At 40.9% G+C, this 17970-nt stretch overlaps 1 protein-coding gene across 6 annotated transcripts in view; it reads right to left on the reverse strand.

Annotated features, from left to right (window-relative positions):
• Positions 1–564: 564 nt before the first annotated feature.
• caskin1 (CASK interacting protein 1) overlaps positions 565–17970 on the reverse strand; it is a 152822-nt gene continuing 135416 nt past the window's right edge. For 4 of the 6 annotated variants that reach the window (XM_053648411.1, XM_053648419.1, XM_053648402.1 and 1 more), the window contains 8 exons: positions 16439–16521; positions 15328–15438; positions 11478–11579; positions 11125–11263; positions 9957–10990; positions 8598–9330; positions 4363–4789; positions 565–3066 (listed from right to left, as the gene is read on the reverse strand). In XM_053648411.1, coding sequence (XP_053504386.1) covers positions 2970–3066; positions 4363–4789; positions 8598–9330; positions 9957–10990; positions 11125–11263; positions 11478–11579; positions 15328–15438; positions 16439–16521 — 2726 coding nt within the window. In that variant the 3' untranslated portion in view covers positions 565–2969. The remainder of the gene's footprint in view (positions 3067–4362; positions 4790–8597; positions 9331–9956; positions 10991–11124; positions 11264–11477; positions 11580–15327; positions 15439–16438; positions 16522–17970) is intronic. The other 2 variants (XM_053648385.1, XM_053648393.1) reach the window with 2 other exon arrangements.

Raw genomic sequence — 17970 nt, forward strand, 5'->3', positions numbered from 1 at the left:
GTGGAACCAAACGCAACACCAATGGTCATCAGAAAACAGTATGGTAAGAAGAGGTGAGACTGGGTCTGATTTCTTTCTAGCCAAGACTAGATTAACATCAGTGAGAGTGAAACGCCCCTATAGATTCTATCTCTTGTTTGAACTATTTTTTTTTTTTTTTTAGCCCCCTTCGTTGACACATCCACAGTGATTGAAATAGAGTATTGGGTGTAATGAACATGAAAGAGGTGGGATGTTTACTCATCTGTTTTACCTCAAAATGGTTTTCGGAGAGAAACTAAAAGATTCTTATTACATTCTTATTACACCATCGATGATGAAACCTCAAGCAATTGAGGTTGAGCTATTGAGGCACAGTGGGTAAAACTACTTTTAAATGGGCCCAGATTAGACCTCATTAAAATACCCAATGGTTTGTCATATAGACGTTATAAATATGTGTACTTTGGACACCTCTGCTGTAGGGTCCTGGGTTTGATCCTGAGCTTGGGTGACACTGTGTTGATTTCCTCTTCATGTTCTCATGTAGGGTGACCATATTTTGATTTTCAAAAAAGTTGGCAGTGTGGCAGGATGGCGCCATGGAGCATACGGGCAGAAACCAAGGTTCGTCGGAAGTTAAGCAAAGCCAAATGCTACACATTCTATCCAATTTAAAGAGGACGTATGATCACCCTACCTCATGGCTGCATTGGTTTGCTTCACAGCTTTTACGAATTCCTACCCCAAAACATGCCAGTACGTGGATTAGCTACACTAAATTGCCACTAGGCGTGTGTGCATGTATACACGGTGCCATACAAAGGCTGCTGCTGATGTCAGAAAAGATTTTTTTTTTTAAAGAAAGGGAAAAAAGCTTAGAATTATTATTTGTGTTGAACATTTATTTAGAGCAGGTGGTTTTTTGGTGCATCACTGCAAGCACACCACGTTTCTCAATGGCGATATGAACACAGCTCAATACGAACCAACAGCAGGAACATGAACACGATATACAGCCTGCACTCACTCACTCACTCGCTCACTCTCTCTCTCTCTCTCTCACACACACACACACACACGGACACACAGGTGAGCCATGCAGGGAATCTCACGTTGTCTTCTTTTTAAATAAACATCTCTGCCAAACAGTGAAAATAAAACATTTTGAACCAATATATATATATATATATATAATATTTTGCACATAATTTTTTTTTAGAATCTGAAAGATGAATAAAATGCAATAAAAATTAAAAAAAAAAAATGGGCATTTTAAAATGTTAAAGAATTAAGCAATGCAATTTGCTATTTACAAAGCTTAAAAAAAACAACCCAATAACTCATGTCTCTGTACAGTTTCTACACAATCACACTAAAAAAAAAAAAAGAAGAACAGAAGATGGACAAGGCACATACATTAAAAAAGTAACATTACACATTTTAGGCACGTGCCGATATTCTGTTTCTATAGCACGATAATCAGCGTCATCACAGATCGCAATAATATTGTGAAGTGTTTATTACTATTGCATGCTCTTTCTGCTGCTTTATCCGAAATAAGGGACTTAGTGAGACAACTGTCCTTTCAACCTTTCAACCAGGACACTGGCATTGCGTACGCCGCCTAACCAAGGTGCTGTAATGATAGTTCAGTTTCCACAATAACAATATTGTTGAATATCGTGATATATAACCGAGTACTGGCACATGTCTGTACAACGTAATTCATTAAATTACAATACAAGTCATTTAAATTCCTATTTATATGTGTGTGTATATATATATATAAAAAATGAAAATCCACCTAAAAGCCCTCGTTATGGTGCACACACATCATTATAATAACGTTTTTCTGGAAAACATCTATAATATAACAATGTGTACTACGTAATAATTAAATATTTAAGTTATAATGAAATGCTTAGTAGATTATGTTCTTGGTTATTGTACGTGATCGGTGTGTGTGTGTGTGTGTGTGTTTCTGTGTTAGGTCACTGGTCGTGTTAAGGCACACGAATCAACGAGACACTGTAGGATGAGGTGGCGCTAGAGGGGCCGATGTCAACGCTGTGCCAATCGTTGGAGTAAGTGTTCTTACTAGAACGTCTGCCTTAGCGAGGCGGTTCTTCGTAGTGGTTATTTCAATGTGTTACCGTCTAATAATGCACTACGTGGGTCCAGTTTAACACTGAGAATGAGGACGTAATGAAACAGAATAGCTCTGGAGGTCATGTGTTTAGTGTCCTCTATCAGGGTATATGAAGAGCACTAATCATGTATGCTAACCAATAATTAGCCCTGAAATAGGCCATGACAGTGCAAAGTTGTCTCTTCAGTAGGAATGGTTTGATCAAACACTAGCATTTGGGACACAGCCTTGGGGCATCCATTCTGCAGTAGGTGAGGTCAAAGGACACAGCAAAACAAGCCAAAAAACAAACAAACACAAAAAAAAAACACACAAAGCAAAATGTTAACTCTGATCACTGAAAACCAGCACACATCCAACACTAAGCTTTTTTTTTTTAAAAAAAGGAAAAGGTGTCATTATAGAGGTTCTGCACATAACACTGCATTTACCATGGAATAAAAACAAAATAAAATATTTATATATATTTCTTTATATATAATTATATTTATATATATATTACTGTACTGATTGATGCAGGTCTCGCACTGTGAGACTTTGTTCTTTAGAGATTAAAAACGTGTCTCATGCTTACACAATGTGCACATACCATAATAATCATTTCATATACATTAGCAGGTTGCTAGGCGAGACGCACGACAGGCAGAAATCGACGTCCCCTCGCTGATCGTTTGAGAGAATAAAAGGTTCGGCCTCCGCTTAAAGGCTGTGCACCAGAGGCGGATGGAGAGAAAGAGAGGATTATTGGAATGGGGAATGAAAAGAAGGAAGAGAGGATAGTGTAGGGTGATTAAGTAGGTTCATTTGTGCCCTTGTTGCTCTTCTGGTATTGTGCTCTTCACTCCAGCATGGCATCCAGCTGATCGGCCAAGTCGTCGAACATGCTGCCGATGTCGTCCAGGATGCTCACTGTGCTCTTGTTCTCGGCTGACAAGCTAAAACAAACACACACATACACACACACACACACACACACACACACACACACACGATTGACAATATCAGAAGATATTACTACCACACATTACTACTATAGTAAAGACGTGAAGCCAACAAACTGCACTCGGACACACAATCTGCAAAGATCAGCAAATATGAGCTCACACACAACCACAGCTGAAGCCATAACAACAACAATGGCATAACCCTAGCTTACTAATGTAGTTACTTAATCAACAAAGAACCATATGTAAGGAATAAAACTCTTAGATGTATACTGGGGTTTAATGGTCAAGAAGTGACTCAACAGATAAGGCTCTGGGGTACTGGTCAGAAGTTCGGGGGTTCAAGCTGCCACTGTTGGGCCCTTGAGAAAGGCCCTTAACCCTATCTGCTCCAGGGGTGCTGTATCATATCTTAACTTCCTAACAAGCTGTGATATGCAAAGAAAAAAATTTCACTGTGCCATAATGCATATGTGACAAATAAAGGCTTCTTCTGCTGCTGCTGTTATAGGAAAATAATCAGCAATGGATCGTGACAGAAAAATAACCAGAAACACACACACACACACACACACAGTCTGCAACATCCCCCTTACGTAAACTTTCCTGTGGCAGAAAGAATAAAGTTACCGAGTTACCTCTGACTATTAGAAAGCACAAACACTGGTGATGCCTAAACGTCTTTCGGGGCTCTCAAGTGGCACGACAGAAAAGCGTGTGCCGTATCGTCGGGCATCTCAGGTTCAAATCCTGATGATTTCACATCCATTCATGACCTGGGAGTCGAGAGCAAAACTAGCAGTACTCTGGTTGGGAGGGATGGCATACTCTCTCCCCGTCATTCAGAGCTACACTAGGCAACGTGTTTGTCTTTGCGCTCACGTACATAGAATACGGCGGATAGCACTTTCACGGCATGGCAGGTGGCTTCAAGTGTCTCAGAGGAAGCATGTGTTTGCTCCACCCTACCTGCTTGGTAGTTGTGATGTGATCGGGGAGAGTTAGCATATTGGAACGACCAAATTGGAGAGAAAATGGGGGGAAAAACAACAACATTGATAGCAATGATTACACTACAGGCTTTTAAATTTGTTTACTATTAGACTTAGCTAATATGGAAGGTCCTCCAGACACCCTGTGCGTTACAGAAACAGTAATATAATAGAAGGACAGCATAATATAAACCTGTGATTTAGTGTTCGCACTGTGTTTTTTATTGCAAGTGTACATAAATGAAGCAGACACTACAGAGTTTGGTGGATGATTTGTTGTGTTAATGCATCTTACTCGTTATTCCTGTCCTCTTTGATTTTCTCCTCCACAGCCTGCAGCGCTGCAGCGAGTGATGCACTTGTCTCCTCGATCTTCTGATGCACCGCATCCACACTCGTCACCCCAGCGACTTCTGCCGTCTGTGGAGCCCCGCCCCCAGCGTCCATAGACACACCCCCGATGGAGGAGCGAGGTGGTTTAATGGGTGGAGTTATGGGAGTCTGTGGAGTTTGTGGACTTTGAGCTGGTGATGTTGGTGTTTTTGCTGCATTAGGGGGCGTGACAGGTGGTGTGGCGGTTGTTATGGTGACGGTCTGATTGGTGGCAGGTGACACCAGTGAAGTCACGGCAACTTTCTGAATGATATTTTTATTAGGTTTGGGAGCTGTGGGTGGAGGAGTGGGTTTCGGAGAAACCGGAGGAGGGACTTTCTTCCCTTCAACTGCAGCAAACATACACAGAAGGAGATTAAAGCAATAGTTTAACCAAAATGAGAAATACACAAAGTTTCCCTTACTCCAGATGCAGTCAATCAGCCAAATCAAGCCTTGAATTGAAGGCTACAAGCTTAATTTGTTAGCTTTTCAATTCAAGTCCTAAACTAAAGCAGCAACCCTCAAACACCAGTCATGTATTAGCTGATCGGCTAGATTTGGGGTAAGAGGAACATTGTGTTCATTTCCTTTTTTTAGTTAAACCGTTCCTACAAAAAGACATTTAGCTACTAGATTTATTGTAGGACAGAAGAATGGATAGAAACATGGATGTACTGAATTAGAACATCAAAAACAATGAGGATCAATTAGCAAAATGAGGTTCTGATAATAGAACAAATGAGCCATTGCATCTAATCTACGACATCAACTACATAAGCCGTGTAAGACTGTGAAAATGTGGAGACAATATGGAGAAAGCAGAATGGCTTAGAAAAAGAACAATGGAATTTGACTGGGGGCATTTGGCTACTAGAGCTCCAAACATTTATACACAGTCTAGAATAGAAAGTACCTTTTGGAAAGTAATATTCACGCCACTACGGTAGCTGAAATAAAAACATTATTATGCATCTTTTGACTGGCCAATGGTGGAGATTAGTTGACCACAGGCAGCTTTAGAAGTACACTTCTACAGCCGCACTTCACTACATCTAATCCCACTGCTAGCGCCAAGCTCTGTTTTTCTACTGGCTGATGGCTCACATTCAGTGAACAATGGCAAAATGAAGAAAATTACTCAATTAGGGTCTCTTTTTACAGAGCTACAAAAACATAACAGACCAACTGGTCTATAGAAATGTATCGGCCAATATTATTGGTTAACGTATCTGTCATCATGACAGCAGCAGCCCCAACATATTAGGCTATTCAACCAATCTCAAAGAGTATATTTAACAGTAAAGAAATCATAAAATAACTCTTATTGAATTCAGAGTTTGTCATGGCCTTGTGTAATTCAGTGAACCTCAGGGCTGCACTACACTGATCAGACATAACATTAAAACCACTGACGGGTGACGTGAATAACTGATTATCTCATTACAATGGCACCTGTCAAGGGGTGGGATACATTAGGCAACAAGTGAACAGTAAGTTCTCAAAGTTGATGTGTTGGAAGCAGGAAAAATAGGCAAGCATAAGGATCTGAGTGACTTTAAAAAGGGCCAAATTGTGATGGCTAGACGACTGGGTCAGAGCATCTCCAAAAGAGCAGGTCTTGTGGAGTGTTCCCGATATGCAGTGGTTAGTACCTATCAAAAGTGGTCCAAGAAAGGATAATGGGTGAACCAGTCACAGGGGCATGGGCGCCCAAGGTACAATGATGCACATGGGGAGTGAAGGCTAGCCCATCAGGTCCAATCCCACAGAAGTGCTACTGTAGCACAAATTGCTGAAATGGTTAAAATGCTGGCTATGATAGAAAGGTGTCAGAACACACAGATTACAGCTTGGTGTGTATGGGGCTGCCTACGTAGCCACAGACAGGTCAGAGTGCCCATGCTGACCTCTCTCCACTGCCAAAAATGCATACAAGGGACATGTGAGCATCAGAACTGGACCATGGAGCAATTGAAGAAGGCAAGCCTGCGGAGGCAGTGTGATGTCCTGGTCAATGTTCTGCTGGTAAACCTTGTGTCCTGGCATTCATGTGGATGTTACTTTGACACATACCACCTACCTAAACATTGTTGCACCTTTCATGACAATGCTATTTCCAAATGTCAGTGACCACTTTCATCAGGATAATCAGGATGTTATCTGGATATAATCAGGATACAATCTGCAAATGGTTTGATGAACATGATAAAGAGTTCCAGGTGTTGACTTGGCCTCCAAATTCCCCAGATCATTCAAGCATTCGTGGGATGTGCTGGACAAACAAGTCCGATCCATGGAGGCCCCACCTCGCAACTTACAGGCCTTAAAGGATCTGCTGCTAACATCTTGGTGCCAGATACCACAGCACACCTTCAGAGGTCTTGCGGAGACAATGCCTCAAAAAGTCACAGCTGTTTGGTGTGGCACAAGGGGGATCTACACAATATTAGGCACGTGGTTTTAATGTTATGGCTGATCTGTGAATATGGCCAAACGTTTGTGGACACTTGACCTTCAATATGCTAGCAGGGAAAGAGCCTGATTTAGTGTGTAAGATGATAAGGTATGGAGTAGATATGGTTGGCCTATGGTCGACCTTACATCCGAACACACTGCAGACTCTGAGAACCAAACATCTTGATTGAGAGCGGTCTCCCTCCCACTCTGGAGATCTTACAGGAGATAGGCCTCAGGTGGGTGTGGGGACCAGTCCTAGTCTGAGGGCCTTGCAAGTTTTTCCAATGGTCAAGATGTCTTGGAGAAAGTGGAGTAGGTACACAAGTGGGTATCACTTACTGACACCATAATGCCTCTTGGGGAAATCAATGCTCATATGGGGAATAATGCAGATACAGGAGAGGAGTGATTGGGAGGAATGGCCTCTCGAGTGGCGACATATAATTCTTTAGTTGCAATCATGGATTGACAATAACAAACACTATGTTTCAACACAAGGTTATTCAGTGGACTTGGTACTAGAGCACCTTGGGCACCAGATCAATGATTCATTTTGTGATAGTATCATCAAACCTGAGATCATATGTTTTGGATACTCGACTAAAGAGATGGACAGAACTGTCAATTGATCACCACTTGGTAGTGAGTTGGATTTGTCATACAGGACATATGCCAGATTTACTTGGTAAAGGAGAGCCTTTTGAGTTGCTTGGGAAACCCTCTGAAGAACATCTCCCTTGTACTAAATGAGGCAAGGCTGCAGTGTTGGATAAGATTCAGCTGGAGATGTTGCAGGCAATAAAACAGGTTGGGGTTGTGTGCTTAACATGTCTGTTTAATGTTGCATGGAATTCTGGGGCAGTGCCTTTGGACTAGCAAAATAGTATAGTGAACCTGTCTCCGGAGTTGGGTCTGCATTTTTTGCCATCAAAACAGTTTAAGGAGAGTGTCAGACTCCATCAAGGGTGTGTTTTCATGGACAGGATATCACATTGCAGAAAAGTTTGGAGATGTGTCCAATATAGGAGGCTAAAGGTAACATCCTTGTTATTTGCAGTTGATGTTCTCTTGGTACCGTCAAAACCGGACCTTGGACACACACTCTAGCATTTTACTGCTGAGTGGAAAGTGGATGGCGTGAAAATCAGCACCTTCATGTCAGAAGATATGGGGAGCTTATTTACAAGTGATAAAAAAAAAAATTTAGTACAAGTTTGACAAAAGGATTGGGTCAGCGGCTGCAATCTTCAGTCGCTATAATGGTCTGTGCTGGTGGAGCTTCATTCTTTGGACAAAACATTCTGTTTTCTGGTCAATCTATATACCTATCCTCACTCATGGCTACAAGCTGGGGGTTGTGACCAAAACAATAAGGTCATGAATACAGGTGGATTAAAGTATGTCCCTCCACAAGACTGCTGTCATTACTTTGCATGGTAGACAAAAAAAATCTTTGAGTTTGATGTTGTGTTCTTGAGATTAAAGAAAATTCCTGGCTAGAGGGCTGTGTGTTATATGGGTAGTATTCAATAAGTATAAATATGTTTACACTAAATTTTGGAAGAAAAAAACCCCAGGGTGGATAAATTAGCATGCTTCACGCAATAAGAACAAAGATGAGAAGAAAGCAAACCAAAACTTCTGATCCGACACAAAATAAAAAAGGCTTGGAGCTGTTTTTTTTAGAGGAATACTCACATAATTGGGTAAAGACAGGGCAAGAGAAAGGGCCACACTGTGTAGTACCTGGGCTGCCAGGAGCTCCAGGAAAGGCGCCTTTATTGGTCACTGCAGCTGGAGTGTCCTGTCTCTTCACGTTATGGAGGACGGGTTTAGGAGACACTGGAGGCTTAGCTGTTTTACCAGGTGCAGTTTGTCCATCCAGATCTGATTTCTCTCTCCGAGGTGCGTTCTCCACTGGCTTCTCGGCCGATCTGGGCTGTTCAGAGACAGTAACATCAGAAACCGGGCGTCTCTTAATAGTGCCAGTTCCATTCTGATAAATTGTCTCATCCTCAGATTCCTTCTCTCTGATCTTGGGCCTCCGTTTGACAGTGTTTGACTCTGTGAGGTAAAATCTGGCTTCATCCTGAGGTGGCTTGGAGCTCCAGGTCCTCTTTTTAGAGCCATCAGTGTTTGAAGAATCCTCCCGTGGTGGAAGTTGGATGGTACCCCTGCCGTCCTCACTTTGCTTCGGCTTTGTTTTAACAGTTAGGTTTCTGTCCTCAGCAAAAGGCGGGTTCTCAGCCAGTGGTTTGGCCTGAATTTCATTCTGTGCTGTAGTCTGAACCGGTACTGGCTCGGATTGTTGCGATTTTTTCTTAGCAGCTGCTACAAGGTCTGTCACTGGGCCACTGATGGTCCTGCGGCGATTCACAACTTCTCCATCCAAACCAATTGCATCATACTGCCTTCCTCCTGATTGAGACACCTGAGAAGACAAGAGAATAGTTTAAATTGCAGTAGGGCTCTACAAATTGCGAGTTATATCAGCTTTACCTAAAAGAACTAAAAACAAACTATATCAGGTTTAAGTAAACTTGTGACACAACTGTTCATGAAGGTGCTGTTTGTTTTATATAACTTTGCCAAAATATGAAAATGAGCCCTGAATGATCTGGATCTGAATCTCAAAGGGAAACTTGCAAAAGGGCATCCATGACCTCAATATAAAAAATACACTGAAATAAGTTGTGAAATTGAGCAAATTAAATTTTTACATGAAATCTGCATCTACTGAAAGCTGAAACAGTAAAAAAACAATAAGTATTATTTAAAAAAAGGGGTTAAAATAGAACTTTGTTTCAGCTCACTGAACGTGTTATTCATTTTTATGTATTAATTTTTGCTTACTTCCTAATTGGGGTGCCTGGAATGCATGGCTGTTGGCCAATTGTTTTGGCAAAAGCATTGGTTTAGTGTTTTGGAATGATGAAAGAGAGGTGGTTCTTGGTCGGACCTGTTGTAGACCTGAGGAACGTAAAGGACACTAGAAAAAGTGCAGGAAAGTAGGAAGGTGGGAAAGCGGGGAAATGGAATGAGCAAATCATTTCCTACCTGTAGATAATGGGCTGTAGATCTCTGCATGGCAAGTCCTTTTGCTCCTCCTCCGATGGACGACATCTCCAACATGGCGGCGATACTCCTGACGCTGCCCGCACTGCCTGTCTCCACGGCACCACCGCATCCCGTCTCCACAGTGACACCCGTTTCCACAGCGCTGGCTCGTCTCTGTGGGTTGTAGTTGACATCCAGAAGGTTTCCAGTACCCGTGTCTTTGGGCATGTCATTTAGGTTGGTGCTGGAACTCGAGATGGCTGAGCTAGAGCGCTTTGGTGGTGGAGGAGGAGGGCCTTTCTTCTTCTGCCTCAGAGCAAAGGATTGGCTGCCCCGGTTCACATTTTTCTCATTTTTGACATTTTTGTCATTATTTTTGTCGCTCTGGTTGCGTACGGAGTTGCTCCGGCTGACGCGGCGCTGCACGGTAGTGTTCGCATTCGCCATGTCAGCCTCATTGCGCTCCTGCTCACCATCATATCGGTTTAGGCTGTTCGCACGCTTTTTCATTTCTTGTTCCTGTTTACCAGATTCGTTGCCCTCTGGTGGCAGGAGAATTTGAGGCACAGATATGGGTGCTGCAGAATGGGGTGTCACATCCATTTGCACTTCCTCCTTCCTTCCTGCTTCCTGATACGCCCTGTGTGTGGGAGATGAAATGGGTTTGTCCATGATCTGAGCTCCATTTTTGGGTGATGAAGGGGGTTTTGTTTTGGTTGGAGTCTGCGGCGGTGTATACGGCGGACCTTGAGAGTAAGACTGGCGAGGTTTTGGGTGCACCGATGAAACGCTTCCCCTCTGTCCACCCCCACTGTTCTGGCGAACTGTACGTGCCTCCTTTTCAGACCCGTCCGCAATCTCAGTGTTCGGCTCTTTCTCCTGGAAGGTGCTCGGTTTGGGAGAAGTACACTCAGGGGGAGGGCACTCAATGGATGTTGACTCCTGTGTTTTTTTACGAGTCATGTTTCGCTTTTCTGAGCCTTTCTGGAGTTCAGCTAGCTTCTTTACAGCAAGCATGAGCTTCTTCTGATGGCCTAGAAAAAATTGAGCAATACAATTTGACCAAATTTGAAAACTGTTTTGTTGTTTTTACAAATTACATAAAAATATGTATACCATAACATAAAAGCTATACAAACAACTGTTTTAATCTAAATTTCTATGTTACCGAGTTTGGTAATGCCGATTTCCTGCAGATCCTCCCACGTGATGTCTGTGATGAAGTCGATGTTTTCATAGCCATTTTGGACCAAAATCTGGTGATACTGACTCAGTCCAATAATGTTTAACCACTCGCAGAGATTAGCCTGAGAATTAGTCAACACACACACACACACACATACATACACATGTACACACACACACATCTCATTAGCCCTCCTGTAGTTTTCCATACTGCTTTTAAGCAGTAAATGCGATACTGCGTACTTCTGAAAAGGTTCTCCTGTCATCAAGGCCCAAATACTGTATAATGATATTGGTCTAATGATATCTTGTCTGATGATCAGAAGTGGCACTCACGGGTTTTTGGTCAAGTGTCCACTCTGTGACACTGAGCTTATTGATCTCTGAGAGCATTTTCTTGCGGTGGCCCGGTTTAGTCACACCAACCGCTGTCAAATCCTGAGAACAAAATCATAAATCACCCACACACACACACACCCATCACACACCGGAGTTTATTACAGTCAGGTCCATCAGTCTTACGGTACTGCCAAGTCAATACAGAAGGCAATTCTAAACACATGCAAATATGATATTTTCATATACAATTCAATTCAATTTGATTTGTATAGCACTTTAATACTTCTGGAAAATTGGGGCTAAATCTAGATCCCTAATGAGCGAGCCAAAGACGAACAATGGCTGTGAGATGTGAGAATGTTCTGTGAGACGGAATAAGGAAACGGATTCGAAAGGCATACCACTATACGTAAATGCTTCATGATTTTATTGTCCCCAATCTGTGTTAAAAATGCTATATTGAAGGGAAAAAAAACAGTAAATGTTCAAAATGGTGTTGCTAAGTAGGAGCGACAGTTGAGACATATGCTATACCCACTTTAAGACATTTGAAAATCTAAACTTAAGATGCACCTATTCACACTACATTATCACACTGCCAGCTCTCAGCAGTTCCCTGTTCTACTCTTTATATGTCTATGTAAGTATGTGTATTTATATACTTGTGTATGCATGTATGTATGCTTATGGGTATTTGTGTATATACATTTACTCGCATGGATGTTTGTGTTTATGGGTATTGTCATGTATATCAGAGAAGGAACTCTGGACTACAGTTCCCAGCAGCCACTGTACCTCACTGCATCACGGTCACATGACCACCTGCACGTGAATCACTTCATGTTAACGAGCACCTACGTGTATATAGCCACAGTTTGCACTGCGCTCCTTGTTTTACGTTTGTTGTTCTTTGCTGTTGTTTATGTTGCTGTGTTATGGTCTTTGGTTCACGGTTATTCTTTGCCTTAGTGTTTTGCTACCTATTCATAGTTCTTGCTTTGGTATTAATTAAAATCTAATCTGCACTGGCATCTGTCTCTGCCTTGAAATCGTGACGGGTATAAACTTGTATATGTTTCTATATACTGTGTAAAGCAACCTTGGGTCTGATAAAGGCGCTATAAGATAAACTTACTATTATTATTTGTTCTTACTCTGTCTTTGAAATGGGGAAATACTCTGGGGAACACAGATTGACCCGTATGTTCTATATTATTGTATACTGTATTGATGACTATTGGCACATGCCTAATTAGAAACGTACTTGTGTTACAGTCAGAATGAAATATACAGTGCCTTACATAAGTATTCACCTCTTTTAAACCTTTCCACATTTTAGAAAATGAATGTGGATTAATTGGGATTTTATTTTAAAATAAAATTTCTGTAAAAAGAGAAATAAAATAATAGTTGATACAATAACATAAGGTATAAAACACTAGGGAGCATGCTGTGCTAGGAAAACATTCAGTGACAGTTTTCTTATATTGGCACCTACTGATGTTTTATTCCTCGTACGCCTCAGCAATTTGCCAAAGATTACAATTATTATTGATTAAGGACTGACACATGGTGTGGTTTTTATTATTATCCATTTATAGTTACACAATGTTTGCGGAACGTCCTAAACAAGTTATTTCCTGTTATTTCTTATGTTATAACAGCTATAAACAGTCATTCCCTCACTAGCCTCTCTTTGTTTTTGTTTTTTTTGTCCCACTTCACTTGTATCATTTTACCTAGGAACCATGAAGCCTGGCATTCTGAACACTGTCCTGTTGCAGAAAACTTAAAGTTACAGCTTTATACAGCTGATTGTTACAAAGTGCTCACACCCGAAACTCCTTCCCAAAATGATAAACATTAGTTAAACGAAATCTAACTGGGTGCAATTAAAGTGTTGCATGATCTAAAAATCAATACACCTGTTTCTGGAAGACCCCAGAGTTTGGTAGAGAGTATCTAACCAATAGCATCATCAAGACCACGTTCAGCTTAAAGTTCCGCAGAAGCAACAATCCGAGTGGGTTATTAAAAAAAGAAATAACAGAACTGAACATTTCCTGGAACACGACTAAATCCGTTATTTAAAAATACTATTACACAGCTCTGGATTTACTTAGAGGAGGCTGTCCACCATCTGAGTAATAAGAGCATAGACAGAGAGGCAACCAATGCGGCCTTTAATTAGATGGAGAAATCCACAGCTTGGATACAAGAAACTGTCCAAGGAGGCCGATTATAACACTAAAGCTTCTCAAAGATGGAAAATTGCCAAGCAGGCGGCCATTACTGCGGGGGAAAAACATCTAATCCTGTTTGGAGTTTGCCAAAAGGCATGTGGGAAATACAACAAGCATGTGGGGAAAGGTCCTCGGGTCTGATGAGACCAACACTGAGAAGCATGATGGTGGTAGCATTATGCTGTAGAAATGCTTTTCATTGGCAGGAACTGGAAAACTGGTCAGGATTGAATGCATGGCAAATACAGAAGAAAGGAAAACAGGACAGGACCTGAGAGTGAGGATAAGGTTCTCCTTCCAGCAAAACAAAGTTACAGTCTCATATTGCCCATGTCAACAGAGTCATTTTGCCAAGAAGAATTCAAAGGTGTGATTGTTGCCAAAGATGGGTTATGTATAGGCTGAAGGGATAAATTCTTATGCAATCGATATATACTTGTTCTAACTACATAATTTTGGACCAAAAACAGGTAGTGCTGCTGCCTCACAGCTCCAGAGTACCAGGCTCGATGCTGAACTCAGAGTTTGTGTGCATGTTCTCCCCATCTCCACGTGGGTTTCCTTTGTCTTCTCCGTTTTCCTGGTGGATTGGCTAAGATGAATTGTCCCTAGGTGTGAATCAGTGTGTGAATGTGTGTGTTCATGGTGCCCTGCGATGAACTGGTATCGCATCCAGGGTGTATTCCCACCTCAAGCCCAATGGCCCTGGGATAGGCTGCTGATCCACCATGACCCTTACCAGGATAAAGCGGTTACTGAAAGTGAGTGTGTACAGTACAAAATATGGAAAACTCCAAGAGGGGTGAATCCTTATGTAAGGCACTGCTTTTTGAAATGACTGAAGTTGATGCAATGAGAAAAGCAACAGAATTTCAGCAATACATGAGATAAATGAGTGACGTACCCTTTAAATATTATCATCACTTAAATGTTGTGATTCAGTCCTTTGCACTAATTAGCCATGTTTCCAGCTTCCGTTAGTGAGTTAGCATGAAATATCCTGTGTGTGCCTACAGCTTTAGTTCTACATAATCTAATCATTTGCTTTCTGTATACACAACGTTGGATTATTTTTTTAGAAATCATTTTAGAATTTAAAGCTTGAAAAAATGTTAATTTATAATTTAAACCACAGGCTGACTCGAATGTCAAAGGATGTGAATCAATTTCAGTTTTTAGTATCCATTTTAATTATCTTGCACATGTTGTCATTCTGCCAATGATATGAATCCATTCTGACCTTGATTTTTTCATTTACTGTATTTCTTAACATTATCTCTGCAAATAAATTATTATTACTATATAATTATAACATTTTATATTGACTTTTTAAAATCTTCTTCCTCTGGTCAATCTGTTAATGCATGAATTGTAATTGAATTATTTTCTCATTTTTATGAATGAATGGAGAAATTAATGAATAAATTTTTACTTTTACCTGTGGAGTCATTCTGCTAAAAATATTATTATTATTATTATTATTATTAGATAATTTAATCTCTAGATGATTATTAAATTATTACTTGTATCTAGCTTCATTCTGTGTAGAATTTAATATGATGTAATCTCTTTTCTCTTATTTATTTATTTATTTTTACTCTTACCTCTGGGGTCATTCTGCTAATGGTGTAAATGTCATAGCCAGCGCTGATGAAGTATGGTGCGTAGAGTTGCAGCTGAAATTCGCTCAGCCATTCAATAACGGCCTCTGAAGTCTAGGAGAGAAGATATGAGGCAGTGGGTCACTGTCTCAGTCCCACTCGCCCCTGGGAATTATGGGATACGGCCATACGCTGGCTGTATCGGCTCTGAGAGTCTGAACGCGCTGCTGAAAGCCTTCTTAGTGTCAGACTGTCTGAGCCGGCAACAGGAGCCAGCGTTCTGCAGACTTCAGATAAACGGACCTATTTAAGCTTTTCACTCCATTAGCCTTGTGTCGTTCTTATTTATGTTTAATCCCAAACCTGATCATGGACATTACCGCTAGCCTTTCTTTTTGACATCTTTTCACAGACTCCTTAACATAAAATACTGCCTTTAAACATTAGAATAATGTTTAAGAAAAACCTTAATTGCTATTAACAGCAACAAATTACCGATTAACTGTTTTATTAGGTAATTAAAACCACTATTTTACGCTAAGCAGTATGTCTATTCAAAGAAGTGGACATAAATATTACTCGTAATGTCCGATAATCAGGAGTGAAGTTTGCTGGATGTGGTTTTTTTTTCCCTATACATAAAATTTTAGAAATTAATTAAATTAAATATATAACTACTGAGTATACCAGGGTACCTCCTGAAAAAAATAAATCAACAACAAAAAATGATAAAATAAGTAAATAAAGGGTGCTGTAAATTAATTAAAAAAAAACCCAAAACAACTCTGGAATGGGTTTCCTAAAGCAGCAAATAAAAACAAGGATGGGGAAAAATGGTGGAGGAGCATGACAGCATACTGGTAAAGGAGGAGAGGGACGTGAAGTGAGTAGAGGAAAAGAGAAAAAAATAAATTAATAAAAGAGGAATGGAAGAAGAGCAAAGGAGAAGGAAGGGAAGCGTAAATAAGAACAGAGACAGCAGGGAGATAGGTGAGAGGAGAGAAAACAAACAAAGAAATGAAAGTGAAGAAGAGGAGAAGAAAGGAGTATAAGAGAAATAGGAAAGGGAAAGAAGTGAAAAAGCAGAGGTGTGTGTGTGAGTGTGTGTTCTCACCTTCCCCTCATCTCCTTTCCTCTCTGTGTATTGCGGCTCATGGACAGGACAGCTGGACACACTCTGACTGCGGGAGGTGGGAGCTGGAGACACACCAGACACAGGGGCTGCTTCAGGATCAGGAGACATGGACTATCCATGTACAATTGCAGCAGAACAAAACCTGAACTGCCATAATGGTATGTGACATTGTGTGGTTTTTTTCAGTGACGCAGCTACAGTGGCCTCCACTAATATTGGCACCCTTGGAAATACTCTGCTCTCATGGATATCAAACAATTGCAAACAAAACACAGGTTTATAAAAAAAAATATACATATATATTTGTTAATTATAGGTATGCAACAATTATTGGCACCCTTGAATTTATAATACTTTGTGTTAACTCCCTTTGCCAAGATAACAGCTCTGAGTCTTCTCCTATAATGCCTGATGAGTTTGGAGAATACATGGTAAGGGATCTGAGACCTTTCCTCCATACAGAATCTCTCCAGATCCTTCAAATTTCGAGGTCCATGCTGGTGGACTCTCCTCTTCAGTTCACCCCACAGGTTTTCTATGGGTTTCAAGTCAGGGGACTGGGATGGCCATGGCAGGACCTTGATTTTGTGGTCAGTAAACCATTTTTGTGTTGATTTTGATGTATGTTTTGGATCATTGTCCTGCTGGAAGATCCAACCACGGCCCATTTTAATCTTTCTGGCAGAGACAGTCAGGTTTTCATTTAATATCTGTTGAGATTTGATAGAGTCTGTGTTGCCATGTATCCTAACAAAAGGTCCAGGTCCTCTGGCAGAAAAACAGCCCCAAAACATTAAAGAGCCAACACCATATTTAACCATGGGCATGAGGGTGTAGCGTGGTACCTTACTTATGGGGTTTGGGCGCCGGACAGTTCAAATTAACCGTCACTTATAATTTATAATTTGGACATCACTCAGAACAAAAAAACATCATTAGGCTACTCAATTCTTACAAAATAAGATTATTATTATTTATGCAATAAACGTAAGAAAATACAGATCGTTTCAGTCATAGAAACTGAAATAATGAAAACCAAAACTTCCCATACGTGGGATTAATAGACGAACCCATAAGGAAACAAGCCTCTATTCATACAAGAAAATTTGCACACACAAAAAGCAGAAAAAAACACATTTAACCACAAAATAATTCTTAACCAAAACAAAAAAGTTGTTCACTTTAAAAGCGACACTTCAGTGGCGGTGATTTAGGCATACGGGAGTTCGTGAACTTGAAAGCATGGGAAACCGGCAGTCAGATTCCGCTTAACACTCGGAGTTATTTACAGACAGTAACATCCAACGATTTAAGCATACTGGTTCTCCACAAAAGTATTAAAGAAAGGATCTCAAACCCGTGATGTGCCTCCGAACCCTCAAAGCTCCGCTCACTCGTTGATTCACCTTGGCAGGATATTCCCGAAGTGTTCGCCAGCCTCCGGAATCAATATCCACAAGATTATAATCCACAGTAAAGCATTAGCATGGTCCCTGGCAAACGCACACCAT

The sequence above is a fragment of the Ictalurus furcatus genome, chromosome 2, assembly GCF_023375685.1.
Source record: "Ictalurus furcatus strain D&B chromosome 2, Billie_1.0, whole genome shotgun sequence".
NCBI lineage: Eukaryota > Metazoa > Chordata > Actinopteri > Siluriformes > Ictaluridae > Ictalurus > Ictalurus furcatus.